A 13,270-nucleotide genomic window follows, 5' to 3' on the forward strand; every position below is an offset into this window, starting at 1 on the left:
CTATATGTGCGTTGATGATGCCCAGCTCTACCTTTCCACTACCCATTTCAGCTCCTTCACTGCCTCAATGAAGTCAGACTGCTTGTCTTCACATCCAGTCTTGAATGAGCTACAATTACCTTCAGCTAAACCCTGGGGTGACCAAAGCCATCGTTCTTGAACCTCCCCACAAATTCTGTACCCTTGCCAATGTCTCCATTTCCCTCTCAGACCACTGTTTCAGGTTGCACTACACTGCTTGCAATGTCGGCAGCCTACTTAATTGAGCTGAGCATCCAGCCCCATATCCTCAACATCACAAAGACCACCTGCTACCACCTCCATAACATTTCAGGCTCAGTCCCACCTGCTGAGTTGACCAATCTCAGCCGCGATAACTGTGACTGTGCTTTGTTTCCCTTATTATTTCCAGGCTTTGGAAGGTTAACTACAGGCTGTTTAACCAGAGATTTACCACTAGGTGGCACTAGTACTCATGTATTTTCTGGCAGGGGATAAAGCATGAGCTTTAAAAAAAAAACTTCAGATGTACTTGAAAATAAGTTAATGTGAAGGTTATGAATTTTTCTAATGAATATTTCATAGATGGAATAAATAACTTGTGCTTTCTTTTCTGGCCAGTGGTTTAACCTGAATTCTTTATTGACGGGTCCAGAGTTGATCTCCGACACTTACCTCGCCCTCTTCTTGGCTCAGTTACAGCAAGAAGGTATCCCTTGTTAAATATCCCAGCAATTTCTTTCATTATTAATAAAAGTAGAATTCTAGATAAATATTAAAGGGAAAACAGTATTTCTGTTTATTTTGAGGTACAATTTTATAAACAATATATGAATAAATCCTCCGGGTATTATTTCAGAGTTGATGCAAATATTTATCGGTGATTGCTCACTGGATTTCCATTGCTTTCATAATGAGGACAGAAAGACATATTTTAGGGCACACATACTTCAACTACATGTTCTCATACTTATGATTACAATATCTTGAGTTGTAGAAAAAGACCTGTTGTTCAAGTTATCTATTCTAAGTGTAAAAATCTTCACTGACGTCTTCACGGTCAAATGGCCTGCTAATACATGCCATTTGCGTGTATGTGGAGAATAGCCACTTGAGCAAGGTACTGAACAGTGACTTGTTTAGTTTAGAGATACAGCACTGAAACAGGCCCTTCGGCCCACCGAGTCTGTGCCGACCATCAACCACCCATTTATACTAATCCTACACTAATTCCATATTCCCACCACATCCCCACCTGTCCCTATATTTCCCTACCACCTACCTATACTAGGGGCAATTTATAATGGCCAGTTTACCTATCAACCTGCAAGTCTTTGGCTTGTGGGAGGAAACCCACGCAGACACAGGGAGAACTTGCAAACCCCACACAGGCAGTACCCAGAATTGAACCCGGGTCGCTGGAGCTGTGAGGCTGCGGTGCTAACCACTGCGCCACTGTGCTAACCACTGCGCCGCCCATATTTGTGGCTGTGGAACCATAATCCAGCAAGGAGCTAACTCCTTCATAAAAGAGGTGGGGACGAAATTGGACAGAAAAATAAACCTGTAGAAGTGTGTAGCAATAACAAAGCAAATTGAGTTAGAGCTTTCTGAAGGTGAAGATTCCAGTTGATTGGATAATTTGAGTATAATTTTGTCACAAAAATTCAGAACTAACTTCTCAAGATCAATCATAACTCTTTAAAGTCTCACCTAAAAGTAAATTAGACTGTCCATTAGTAAAATTCATTCCTTTCAACCTTCACCTCTTTCCCCCCCCCCCCCGCCCCACTACTTTCATGTGAGTGCAGTGATCATTGAGCAGAAGGATTTTAGATTCTCTGTATTGGCATCAAGGAATTCCTAGACAGGCAGAGCATATTTGGGTATACAGTAAAGCTTCTTCATTCTGTCCCAATAGCATACTTCAGCCTCAGCCTCAGAATAGTGCAACAGTGTGACATTTTCCATTTCCCTTTGCTTATTTATTGTGATTTGCACATGACCAAGCAATGTCATGGAAAATGTCTTTATAATAAACCTTGCTATCTTATCACCATCAGCATTTACAAAACGCAGCCAGTGTTTTGTAGAGGCAAATGCAGCATTCATTCTGTGCCAGCAGCATTCCATTAACTGTAGTCAACTGAATAGTTAGTCTATCTTTGTCAGTGGTGTAGGTTGAAGGAAGAAAGTTGGTCAGGTAACTTTTTTTTATTCATTCGGGGGATGTAGGCATCGCTGGCTAGGCCAGCATTTATTACCCATCCCTAATTGCCCTTGAGAAGGTGGCGATGAGCTGCCGCCTTGAACTGCTGCTGTCCTTGGGTATAGGTACACCAACAGTGTGGTTAGGAAGGGAATTCCAGGATTTTGACCCAGCGACAGTGAAGGAATGGCGATATAATTCCAAGTCAGGATGGTGTGTTTCTTGGAGGGGAACTTGCAGGTGGTGGTGTTCCCATGCATCTGCTGTCCTTGTCCTTCTAGATGGTAGAGGTCATGGGTTTGGAAGGTGCTGTCTAAGGAGGCTTGGTGAGTTGCTGCAGTGCATCTTGTAGATGGTGCACACTGCTGCCACTGTGCGTTGGTGGAGGGAGTGCATGTTGAAAGCGGTGGATGGAGTGTCAGTTATGTGGGCTGCTTTGTCCTGGATGATGTCAAATTTCTTGAGTGTTGTTGGAGCTGCACCCATCCAGGCAAGTGGAGAGTATTCCATCACACTCTTGACTTGTGCATTGTAGATGAACAGGCATTGGGGAGACAGGAGATGAGTAGCACACCGCAGAATTACCAGCCTCTGACCTGCTCTTGTAGCCACAGCATTTATGTGGCTGGTCCAGTTCAGGTTCTGGTTAATGGTGACCCCCAGGATGTTGATAGTGGGGGCTTCAGCAATGGTAATGCCATTAAATGTCAAGGAGCGATGATTAAATTCTCTCGTTTAATATGGTCATTGCCTAACACTCGTGTGGCACAAATATTACTTGTCACTTATCAGCCCAAGCCTCTTCTGGCTGCTTCAGTATCTGAGGAGTCACGAATGGTGCTGAACTTTGTGCAATCATCAGCGCACATCCCCACTTCTGACCTTATGATGGAAGGAAGGTAAATGATGAAGCAGCTGAAGATGGTTGGGCCTAGGATACTACCCTGAGGAACTCCTGCAGTGTTGTCCTGGGAATGAGGTGATTAACCTCCAATAACCACAACCACCTTCCTTTGCGCAAGGTATGACTCCAACCATTGGAGAGTTTTCCCCCTGATTCCCACTGACTCCAATTTTGCTCGGGCTCCTTGATGCCATACTCTGTAAATGCTGCCTTGATGTCTAGGGCAGTCACTCTGACCTCTAGAGTTCAGCTCTTTTGTCCATTACACAAGGCTGTAATGAGGTCAGGAGCTGACTGGCCCTGGTGGAATCCAAACTGAGCATCAGTGAGCAGGTTATTGTTGAGCAAGTACCGCTTTATAGCACTGTCGATGACCCATTCCATCACTTTGCTGATGATCAGACTGATAGGGCAGTAATTGGCCAGATTGGATTTGTCTTGCTTTTTGGGCACAAGGCATGCCTGGACAACCTGGTAACTCCCTCCTCTTTCTCAAAAAATTCCACAGGATCTTTAAATGAGCAGACCTAAGTTTAATGTCCCAACTAAAGATAATGCTGCTCTTCCTTCATCACTGCATTGCTGTATCATCTAGATTTATGGGGCTGGATTTTACCAGCCCCTCGAAGTCATGGTTTGTGGCAGGGGGGCCCGTAAAATGCTTGCGGGAGAGGCCCACCATGACCCACCACGCCACTAAGGCCTTGCTGCATATTACTGGCGCCAGTGAGGCCTCGGTGCGGACCCCCCGCCACCAAGCAGCTGGGCCTTCATTTCCCTACTAAAATTCATGTAAATAAATATTAATGAACTTAACTGGTCACACGACGATATTATGGGTACAGCTGCAACTCTCAACCGTTTGGAACTCCATACGGAGTTCCAAGGCAAGACACTGGCGGAGAGGGGGGAGGACTGAAATTGTCAGGGCAGGAGGGGTGGGGGAGCGGTGAAAACCGCTCCAGTTGGTGCGGGGATGGTGGGAAGGGGCTTAGGGTCGAAGGGAATAAAGTTCGGGGGGAAAAGGTCGTGAGTGAACACACTTTTTTGGGGGGGGGGAGGGAGATGGGGCAAAAAATTAACTGTTTATTCATTGTGGGGGGTGGGAGAGGGGATTGCAGGTGTGAACAGATTTTTATTTCAATTTTTAAACGAACCTGTCCCTTTAAACATTTAAATGACTTCTAAGGGATTGAAACCCTTTAAAAATGGCGCTGGTGCCTGCGCAGTGGCGCTGGATGCCATTTCCGGGGAGGCAGCAGTCACCATTCTATGTCATCGGCGGTGGGTAGTCCGCCCCCTCCATGTAAATGAGCCCCGCACAAAATATTGTGGAGGCTCAGCGGCGGCGCTTCCGTGTTGGAAGGCCATCAAGTTCAAAGCATGCCGTCACGATGTGCGGTGCGCTAATAAAATTCAGCTCATGATCTCTAAACCTGGGGCAGAATTTTACTGGCCCCTCAACACCGCAGGTCGTGGCGTGGGGGCCGGTAAAATCCTGTAGGGAGAGGCCCGCCTCGACCTGCCATGTCCTCAGTGCGGCCCCTCCCCACCCACCCCCCCCCCCCCCCCCACCGCCAGGCGGCAGGCCCTTCATATACATATGCAAACTGTACCAAATGAGATGCAAATAAACTTACCTGCAGGCAGCAGCCGTCCCACGCCGATATTATGGCTGCTGCTCGTACTCCGGGCGAGAACCTGGTGGGGAGGGGGGACTAATAGAATTTTTAGGGCGGGAGGAGTGGGGTAAACAATCTTTACTGGCTAATGGGATGGTGGAAAGGGGTTGAGGGTCAGAGGGAACAGATTTTGCCGGAGAAAGTTCGGTATACTATTAAAGGTTTATTATGGGGGAAGATGGCGATTAATGTTTAATTTACCCATTGTGGGGGTGGGAGCAGTGATTTCTATCTGACTTGACAATGTATTATTACATCCTGGAGCTCGGGACCTTTAAATTTTAAAAGGCTACTGAAGGGCTTGCAGCCCTCTAAAAATGGCTGCCCCCTTAAGTCATCGGGGCCGGCTGCTCCGCCCCCTGTATTTAAATGAGCCCCCGCGCATAATATCGCGGGGACACGGACGGCGCATCTGCATTGGATGCAGACTGTATTTAGAGTGCACCACTGCGAAATGCGGCGCTTTCGTAAAATTCAGCCCCTGGTGTGGGATTCAGACCCACAACCTTATGATCCCGAGGAGATGGTGTTTTAGACTGAGCCAAGCTGGCATTCTTAGTGTACTTTGTTTAAAATTTCTAATGTAAGGGGATAGATTGTTTGCATCTTAGGGACTTGGATTTTTCGTGCCAGAGTTTTTGAATTTTAGTGCCAAGGATTTTTTGCTGGGGGCTTGGATTTTGCAGATGATTTTTCTATAAATGTACAAATCTTTTTGCCATAAAGAAAGTGGTTGTGTAGGACATTGTTTAATCATGATTCTGCTTGACACAAAAATATTCTTATGAAATGTGGCCCATTTAGTTGTTATGCCATATGGAACCATCCCACTGTTCCTTTATCTTGACTAATTAGCTATTTTACGAGGTTCAGTGAAACAGTTGGTATAGTATGATTTTAAACCTGGGATGTTTATCTGAAGAGAAGCTTGTGTTTTGTGTCTGAATAATCTCATTTAAGATGGTTGACCAGGAGTTTGTCATAAAAAGAGAAGTCATGGTTAATTTCATAGAGTAGCACAGAAGGAGGTCATTTGGCCCATTGAGTTTGTGCTGGCTCTTTCGAAGAACAATCCAGTTAGTGCCACGCCCCTGTTGTTTCCCCGTATGCATGCAACTTCTTTTTCCCTTCCAGTGTTTTTGTAATTTCCACTTGAATGCTACTAATGGATCTGCACCCACCATCCTATCAGGCAGTGCATTCCAAATCCTAACCACTTTATTGCTTAAAAACACTTTTTCTTATGTCACCTCTGGTTCTTTTCCAATCATCTTAAATCAGTGCCCCCTCGTTATTAACCCTTCAGCCATTGGAAACAGTTTCTCTTTATTTAGTCTATCTAAACCCTTCATGATTTTGAACACCTCTATCAAATCTGCTCTTGGCCTTCTCTGCTTCAAGGAGAACAACCCCAGCTTCTCCACTCTATCCATATAACTCTAATCCTTCATCCCCGGAACCATTTTAGTAAATCTCTTCTGTACCCTCTCCAAAGCCTTCACATCCTTCCTAAAGTGTGATGTCCATAATTGCTCCAACTAAGTGCCGAACTAATGTTTTTATCTTGGTTTAACATAACTTCCTGGCATTTGTACTCTATGCCTCTATTTTATAAAGTCCAGGATGCCATATTCTTGATTAACTGCATAATTTCTCCAGGTTATTCGATATTTGTAGTAAGAGGAGAACTGCCAGAGTGCGAAGCTGATGAATTACTAAAAAGGATGAGAGTGGTGCAACGAGAGAGGCCAAAGTTAATTGGAGAGGAGGCAAATCAGCGAACAGAAATTGGTCAGAGGTACTGAGGAATAAAATTGCTCAAATTATTTCTTTTTTTCTTTTTGTAAGATAATCTACACCTGATGTGCCTCATTTCTGAGCCTGTTATGCCATGTAAATTTCCCGAGGGGCAGCACTCCTAGTACTACTGTATTATTACAGGGACCCTTTCCCCAAACTAAGATCAAGAATGTTTCAGAAAGCAAAATGTGGATAATAAGCACTAGAAAAGACTAATGAAGGAAGAAAAATATCCTGTATTAGATTAACAGTATATGGAATGTAATCAATACTCAGGAAAAATGAAACAACTGTAAGAGGCTTTTGCATGTGTATTCATCAACAGCAGATTCTGGCCATTAATTTTATTTAATCGTGTTTTATAGGGTACAGAGCAATGATTGGGAACAAGCGGTTGATATAACTAAATCAATTACAAGTGTTCTGGATGAAGATGATGAAAATCTGCAGCGGGCATTGACACTAAGCCGTCAGCACATGGAGACAGAAGATGAAGAAGCAGACCTACGAAGAGCAATTCACCTCAGCATGCAAGGTGAGGGTTGGTGTCCCACTGAGGCAGTATTATCCAATTGAAAGTATCGTCCTTTAAATAATAATTAAATGTAGGCCCTGTCTGTTTGCTCCTTTAGCACTATATTAGAACACCGCCCTGCCCAACATTCCTCCATCAACCATGGAAGAAAACTAGTTGGGCATTCATCTTGCTGCTGTTTGTGGGATCTTGCCGAACATAAAATAGTTGTTGCACTTGCCTACAAAATAGCAGTTACTACATTTCTAAATAATTCCGATGAGACATTTGAGAGACATGAAAAGCATTTGCAAGCTTTCCTTTCAAATGTCAGATATTCAAGTTACAGACAACAATACAACTTCTAACGCCTTCACCTGGTAGTAAATCTCCTTTGAACTATGAATAAAACTAGTTCTATTTGTATATCTTTCTGCATTTGCTGCAAGAAGCAAGCATGTGGCATTTGATAAAGTGCCACATAACAGCAAAATTAGAGCTCATGGAATAAAATGGAAAGTAGCAGCATGGATACCAAAGTGGCTGAGTAACAGGAAACGAAGAGTAATGGTGAATGGTTGTTTTTCGGACTGAAGGAAGGTATGTAGTGGGGTTCCATTGATCTTAGGACCCCTTCTTTGCTTTATATATTAATAACTTAGACTTGGGTGTACAGGGCACAATTTCACAATTTGCGGATGACATAAAACTTGGAAGTATTGTGAGCTGTGAGGAGGATGTAGACAGGCTGGTGGAATGGTCGGACAAGTGTCAGATGAAATTTAATGCAGACTAGTGTGAAGTGATTCATTTTGGTAGGAAGAACGAGAGGAGGAAATATAAATTCTAAAGAGGGGTTGCAGGAGCAGAGGGATCTGGGGGTATATGTGCACAAATCATTGAAGGTAGGAGGGCAGGTTGAGAAAGTGGTTAATAAAGCATACGGGATCCTGGGTTTTATATATTTAGGGGCATAAGAGTACAAAAGCAAGGAAGTAATGATAAACCCTAATAAAACACTGGTTTTGGGCTCAACTGGAGTATTGTGTCTAGTTCTGGGCACCACACTTTAGGAAGGATGTGAAAGCGTTAGAGAGGGTGCAGAAAAGATTCACGAGAATGGTTCCAGGGATGAGGAACTTCAGTTACATGGATAGATTAGAGCAGCTGGGACTGTTCTCCTTGAAGCAGGGAAGGTTAAGAGGAGATTTGATAGAGGTGCTCAAAATCATGAAGGGACTGGACAAAGTAGATGGGAAGAAATTATCCCTGTTGGTGGAAGAATTGACAACCAGATTTAAGGTAATGGGCAAAAGAAGCAACGGCAACATGAGATACTTTTTTTTACATAATGAGTGATTAGGATGAGGAATGCATTGCCTGAGAGTGTGGTAGAAGCAGATTCAATAGAGGCCTTCAAAGAAGAACTGGATAATTTTCTGAAGAGAAAAATTTTGCAGGGCTAACACGAAAAGGCGGGGGAGTAGGACTAGGTGAGTTGCTGTTGCTGAGAGCCGGCATAGACACGACAGGCTGAAGGGCCTCCTTTTGTGCTGTGTAACCATTCTATGATTCTAAAAGGGAATTCATGCTGATTTGTTTTATTACTGGTAACTATAATCCAGTGCATTGCAAAAAAGCATGGGTGCAATAATTGAACAAAAAATGTGAGCATTTCAGTGTTTGCTTTTTGCTTTCATAATTATTATGGACATACGAACATATGAATTAGGAGCAGGACTAGGCCACTTGGCCCCTCGAGTCTGCTCCTGCATTCAATAAGATCATAGCTGATCTAATTGTAACCTCAACTCTACATTCCCGCCTACCCCCAATAACTTTCTCTCCCTTCCTTATCAAGAATCTATCTACCTCTGCCTTAAAAATATTTAAAGACTCTGCTTCCACTGCCTTTTGAGGAAAAGAATGCCAAAGACTCACGACCCTCTGAGAGAAAACATTTCTCCTCATCTCTGTCTTAAATGGGCGACCCTTTATTTTTAAATAGTGATGGCTAGTTCTAGATTCTCCCACAAGAAGAAACATCCTTTCCACATCCACCGTCAAGACCCCTCAGGATCTTCTTTGTTTCAATCAAGTCGCCTCTTACTCTTCTAAACTCCAGCAGATACAAGCCTAGCCTGTCCAATCTTTGCTCATAAGACAACCTGCCCATTCCAAGTATTAGTCTAGTAAACCTTCTGTGAACTGCATCGAATGCATTTACATCCTTCCTTAAATAAGGAGACCAATACGGTACACAATACTCCAGATGTGGTCTCACCAATGCCCTGTATAACAAGCATAACCTCCCTACTTTTGTATTCAATTCCCCTCGCAATAAGTGATAACATTCTATTAGCTTTCCTAATTACTTGCAGTACCTCCATACTAACCTTTTGCAATTCATGCACTAGGACACCCAGACCTCTCTGCATCTCAGCTCTGCAATCTCTCACCATTTAGATAATATGCTTTTTTATTCTTCCTGCCAAAATGGACAAATTCACATTTTCCCACATTATACTTCATTTTCCAGATCTTATCTATATCCCTTTGTGGCCTATTTATGTCCTCTTTACAACTTGCATTCCTACCTATCTTTGTGTCATCAGCAAATTTAGCAACCATACCTTCGGTCCGTTCATCCAAGTCATTTATGTAAATTTTAAGAAGTTGAGACCCTGCAAGTGTTCCCTGTGGCACACCACTCGTTACATCTTGCCAACCAGAAAATGACCCATTTATGCCTACTCTGTTTCCTGTTAGCTAGTCAATTTTTTATCCATGCCAATATGTCACCCCCTACGCCATGAGCTTTTATTTTCCGCAATAAACTTTTATGTGGCACCTTATCATATGCCTTCTGGAAATCTAAGTACAGTACATCTAGCATTCCCCTTTATCCACAGCACATGTTACTTCTTCAAAGAACTCCAATAAATTGGTTAAATGTAATTTCCCTTTCACAAAACCATGTTGACTCTGCCTGGTTACCTTGAACTTTTCCAAGTGCCCTGCTATAATGTCTTTAATAATAGCTTCTAACATTTTCCCTAAGACAGATGTTAAGCTAACTGGCCTATAGTTTCTTGCTTTCTGTCTCCCTCCCTTTTTTGAATAAAGGAGTTACAATGGCTATTTTTCAATCTAATGGAACCTTCCCCGAATCTAGGGAATTTTGGAAAATCAAAACCAAGGCATCAACTATCTCACTAGCCACTTCTTTTAAGACCCTAGATGAAGTCCATCAGGACCCGTGGACTTGTCAGCCCGCAGCTCCAATAATTTGCTCAGTACCACTTCCCTGGTGATTGTAATTTTCTTGAGTTCCTCCCTCCCTTCCATTTCCTAATTTATAGCTATTTCTGGGATGTTGCTTGTATCCTCTATGGTGAAGTCCGATGCAAAATACCTGTACATTTCATCTGCCATCTCCTTATTTCCCCTTATTAATTCCCCAGACTTGCTTTCTACGTGACCAATGCTCACTTTGTTAACTCTTTTTTTTTTTAAAATATCTAGATCTGTCTTTATATTTCTTGCCAGCTTTCTCTCATAGAGTCATAGAGTTATACAGCACAGAAACAGGCCCTTCGGCCCGTCTTGTCTGCTGGTCATCAAACACCTATCTATTCTAATCCCATTTTCCAGCACTTGGCCCATAGCCTTGTAAGCTATGGCGTTTCAAGTGCTTATCTAAATACTTCCTAAATGTTGTGAGGGTTCCTGCCTCTACCACCCCTTCAGGCAGTGTGTTCCAGATTCCAGCCACCCTCTGGGTGAAAATGTTTTTCCTCAAATCCCCTCTAAATCTCCTGCCCTTTACCTTAAATCTATGCCCCCTGGTTATTGACCCATCCGCTAAGGGAAAATGTTGCTTCCTATCTATCCCATCAATGCCCCTCATAATTTTGTGTACCTCAGTCAGGTCCCCCCCTCAGCCTTCTCTACTCTAAGGAAAACGACCCCAGCCTATCCAGTCTCTCTTCATAGCTGAAATGCTCCAGCCCGGACAACATCCCGGTGAATCTCCTCTGTACCCTTTCCAGTGCAATCACATCCTTCCTATAGTGTGGTGCCCAGAACTGTACACAGTACTCTAGCTGTGGCCTAACTAGCGTTTTATACAGCTTCATCATAACCTCCCTGCTCTTATATTCTATGCCTCAGTTAATAAAGGCAAGTGTCCCATATGCCTTCCTTACCACCTTATCTACCTGTGCTGCTGCGTTCAGTGATCTATAGACAAGTACACCTCTGACCCTCTGTATTTCCTAGGGTCCTACCATCCATTGTTTATTCCCTTGCCTTGTTAGTCCTCCCAAAATGCGTACTCATACTCTAATTTTTCCCTCCTTGTTAATCTTTTAGTAGTTCTTTGCTGCTTTTTATATTCTATCCAATCTTCTGACCTGCCATCCAGCTTTGTGCAATTATATGCTTTTTCTTTAAGTTTGATACTATAACTTTTTAGTTAACCATGGTTGGTGGGTCCTCCCCTTGGAATTTTCTTTCACTTTGGAACTGGTATCTATTCTATGTGCTCTGAAATATCCCCGTAAATGTCTGCCAATGCATCTCTGTTGACCTATTCCTTAACCTACTTTGCCAGTTCACTTTTGCTAGCTCAGTTTTCATGCCCTCATAATTGTACTTATTTTAGGTTTAATATGCTAGTCTTAGACCCACTCTTCTCTCCCTCAAACTGAATGTAAAATTCAATCATCATATGATTGCTAGTGCCTAGGGGCGCTTTCACTATAAGGTCATTAATTAGTCATATTTCGTTGCACAATACCAGGTCTGTTATAGCCTGCTCTCTGGTTGTTAGAACAGAACGTGCTGTTCTAAGAAACTATCCTGAAAACGTTCTATGAACTCCTCATCTAGACTACTTTTGCCCATCTGATTTTTCCAATCTATATGTAGATTAAAATCCCCCATGATTATTGGCGTACCTTTCTGATGAGCACCCATTATTTCTTCCTTTATACCCCGTCCTACCCTGTGCTTGCTGTTGGTGGGCCTGTACACCACGCCCACAAGTGACATCTTGCCATTATCATTTCGCATCTCTACCCAAACCGCTTCTACATTCTTTTTTTCTTGAACTTAGGTCATCCCTCTCTATTGTGCTTATACCATCATTAATGAACAGAGCCACACCTCCACCTTTTCCTAGCTTCCTATCTTTCCTAAATGGCTATCAGATGGTACTTCCTTATTTTTATTTTCTATCAGTTCATCTGTTTTGTTTTGACTGCTGTGTGCATTCAGATACAGAGCCTTTAGTTTTGTCCTTTTTATTATTTTTGTAACCGTGAGCCTTGTCTGATGATTTACTCTTTAAATATCTAAATTGTGCAGTGATGTTGGCGTGGAAATCCTCACACCCGATGTTTATTACAACGTGCTAAATTTGAAAACAAACTAAGTCCAATTCTGATACAAGGTTATTTGTGGCATTGTCCTAATACATGGAGATTGTTCCCTAGTCTTAATTAATGGTGAATTCAGTTCTGTTACACAGACAATGCAGTATTTTTGTTTATCCCAACTGACTGCATGGAATTTTACTTTGTTTTATACATCCGTAAAATATTGATTTACTAAGCTGTTCCTAAAGATTTTTTTGTGGAGAGGATTAGCGATGTTTCTCAGCACATGCTAATTTTGAGCTTAAATTTCAGATCCTTAGTTTCAGAGTAAGATCCTACAGGTGATCACTACAGGTTTTAGCTTATGTCGTGATGGCTAAGCCAGTCATTATTATTGAGACTATAATTGATAAAATTTAGAATGACAAATACTGTATAGCCAAAAGTAATTCGGATATTCTATTCACCTTGCAACAAGAAAACTGTCTGACCCAACCTATTTTGGTAATTAGGCCCCAGCTGGAGTATTGCGTCCAGTTCTGGTCACCACACTTTAGGAAGGATGTGAGAGTTCTTGAGGGGGTGCAGAGGAGATTTACCAGATTGGTTCCAGGGATGGAAGATTTTAGTTGCAAGGTTAGGTTGGAAAATCTGGGGTTCTTCTGGAACAAAGGAGATTGAAGGGAGATTTGATAGAGGTGTACAATTTATGACAGGCTTAGATAAGTTAGACAAGGAAAAACAGTTCCCATTAACTAATAGTACAAGGACTAAGGGATA

General features: G+C 42.6%; 1 protein-coding gene across 5 annotated transcripts in view; it reads left to right on the plus strand.

The window, feature by feature from the left end:
• Positions 1 to 13,270, plus strand: part of atxn3 (ataxin 3) — a 59,746-nt gene that overhangs the window by 19,522 nt on the left and 26,954 nt on the right. For all 5 annotated transcript variants that reach the window (XR_010975659.1, XM_068038763.1, XM_068038762.1 and 2 more), the window contains 3 exons: positions 622 to 709; positions 6,455 to 6,593; positions 6,961 to 7,130. Coding sequence is in view for 4 of the 5 variants with exons in the window: in XM_068038763.1 (XP_067894864.1) it covers positions 622 to 709; positions 6,455 to 6,593; positions 6,961 to 7,130 (397 nt within the window). In the remaining variant the exon portion in view is untranslated. The remainder of the gene's footprint in view (positions 1 to 621; positions 710 to 6,454; positions 6,594 to 6,960; positions 7,131 to 13,270) is intronic.

The sequence above is a fragment of the Heterodontus francisci genome, chromosome 9 (assembly GCF_036365525.1).
Source record: "Heterodontus francisci isolate sHetFra1 chromosome 9, sHetFra1.hap1, whole genome shotgun sequence".
Lineage (NCBI taxonomy): Eukaryota > Metazoa > Chordata > Chondrichthyes > Heterodontiformes > Heterodontidae > Heterodontus > Heterodontus francisci.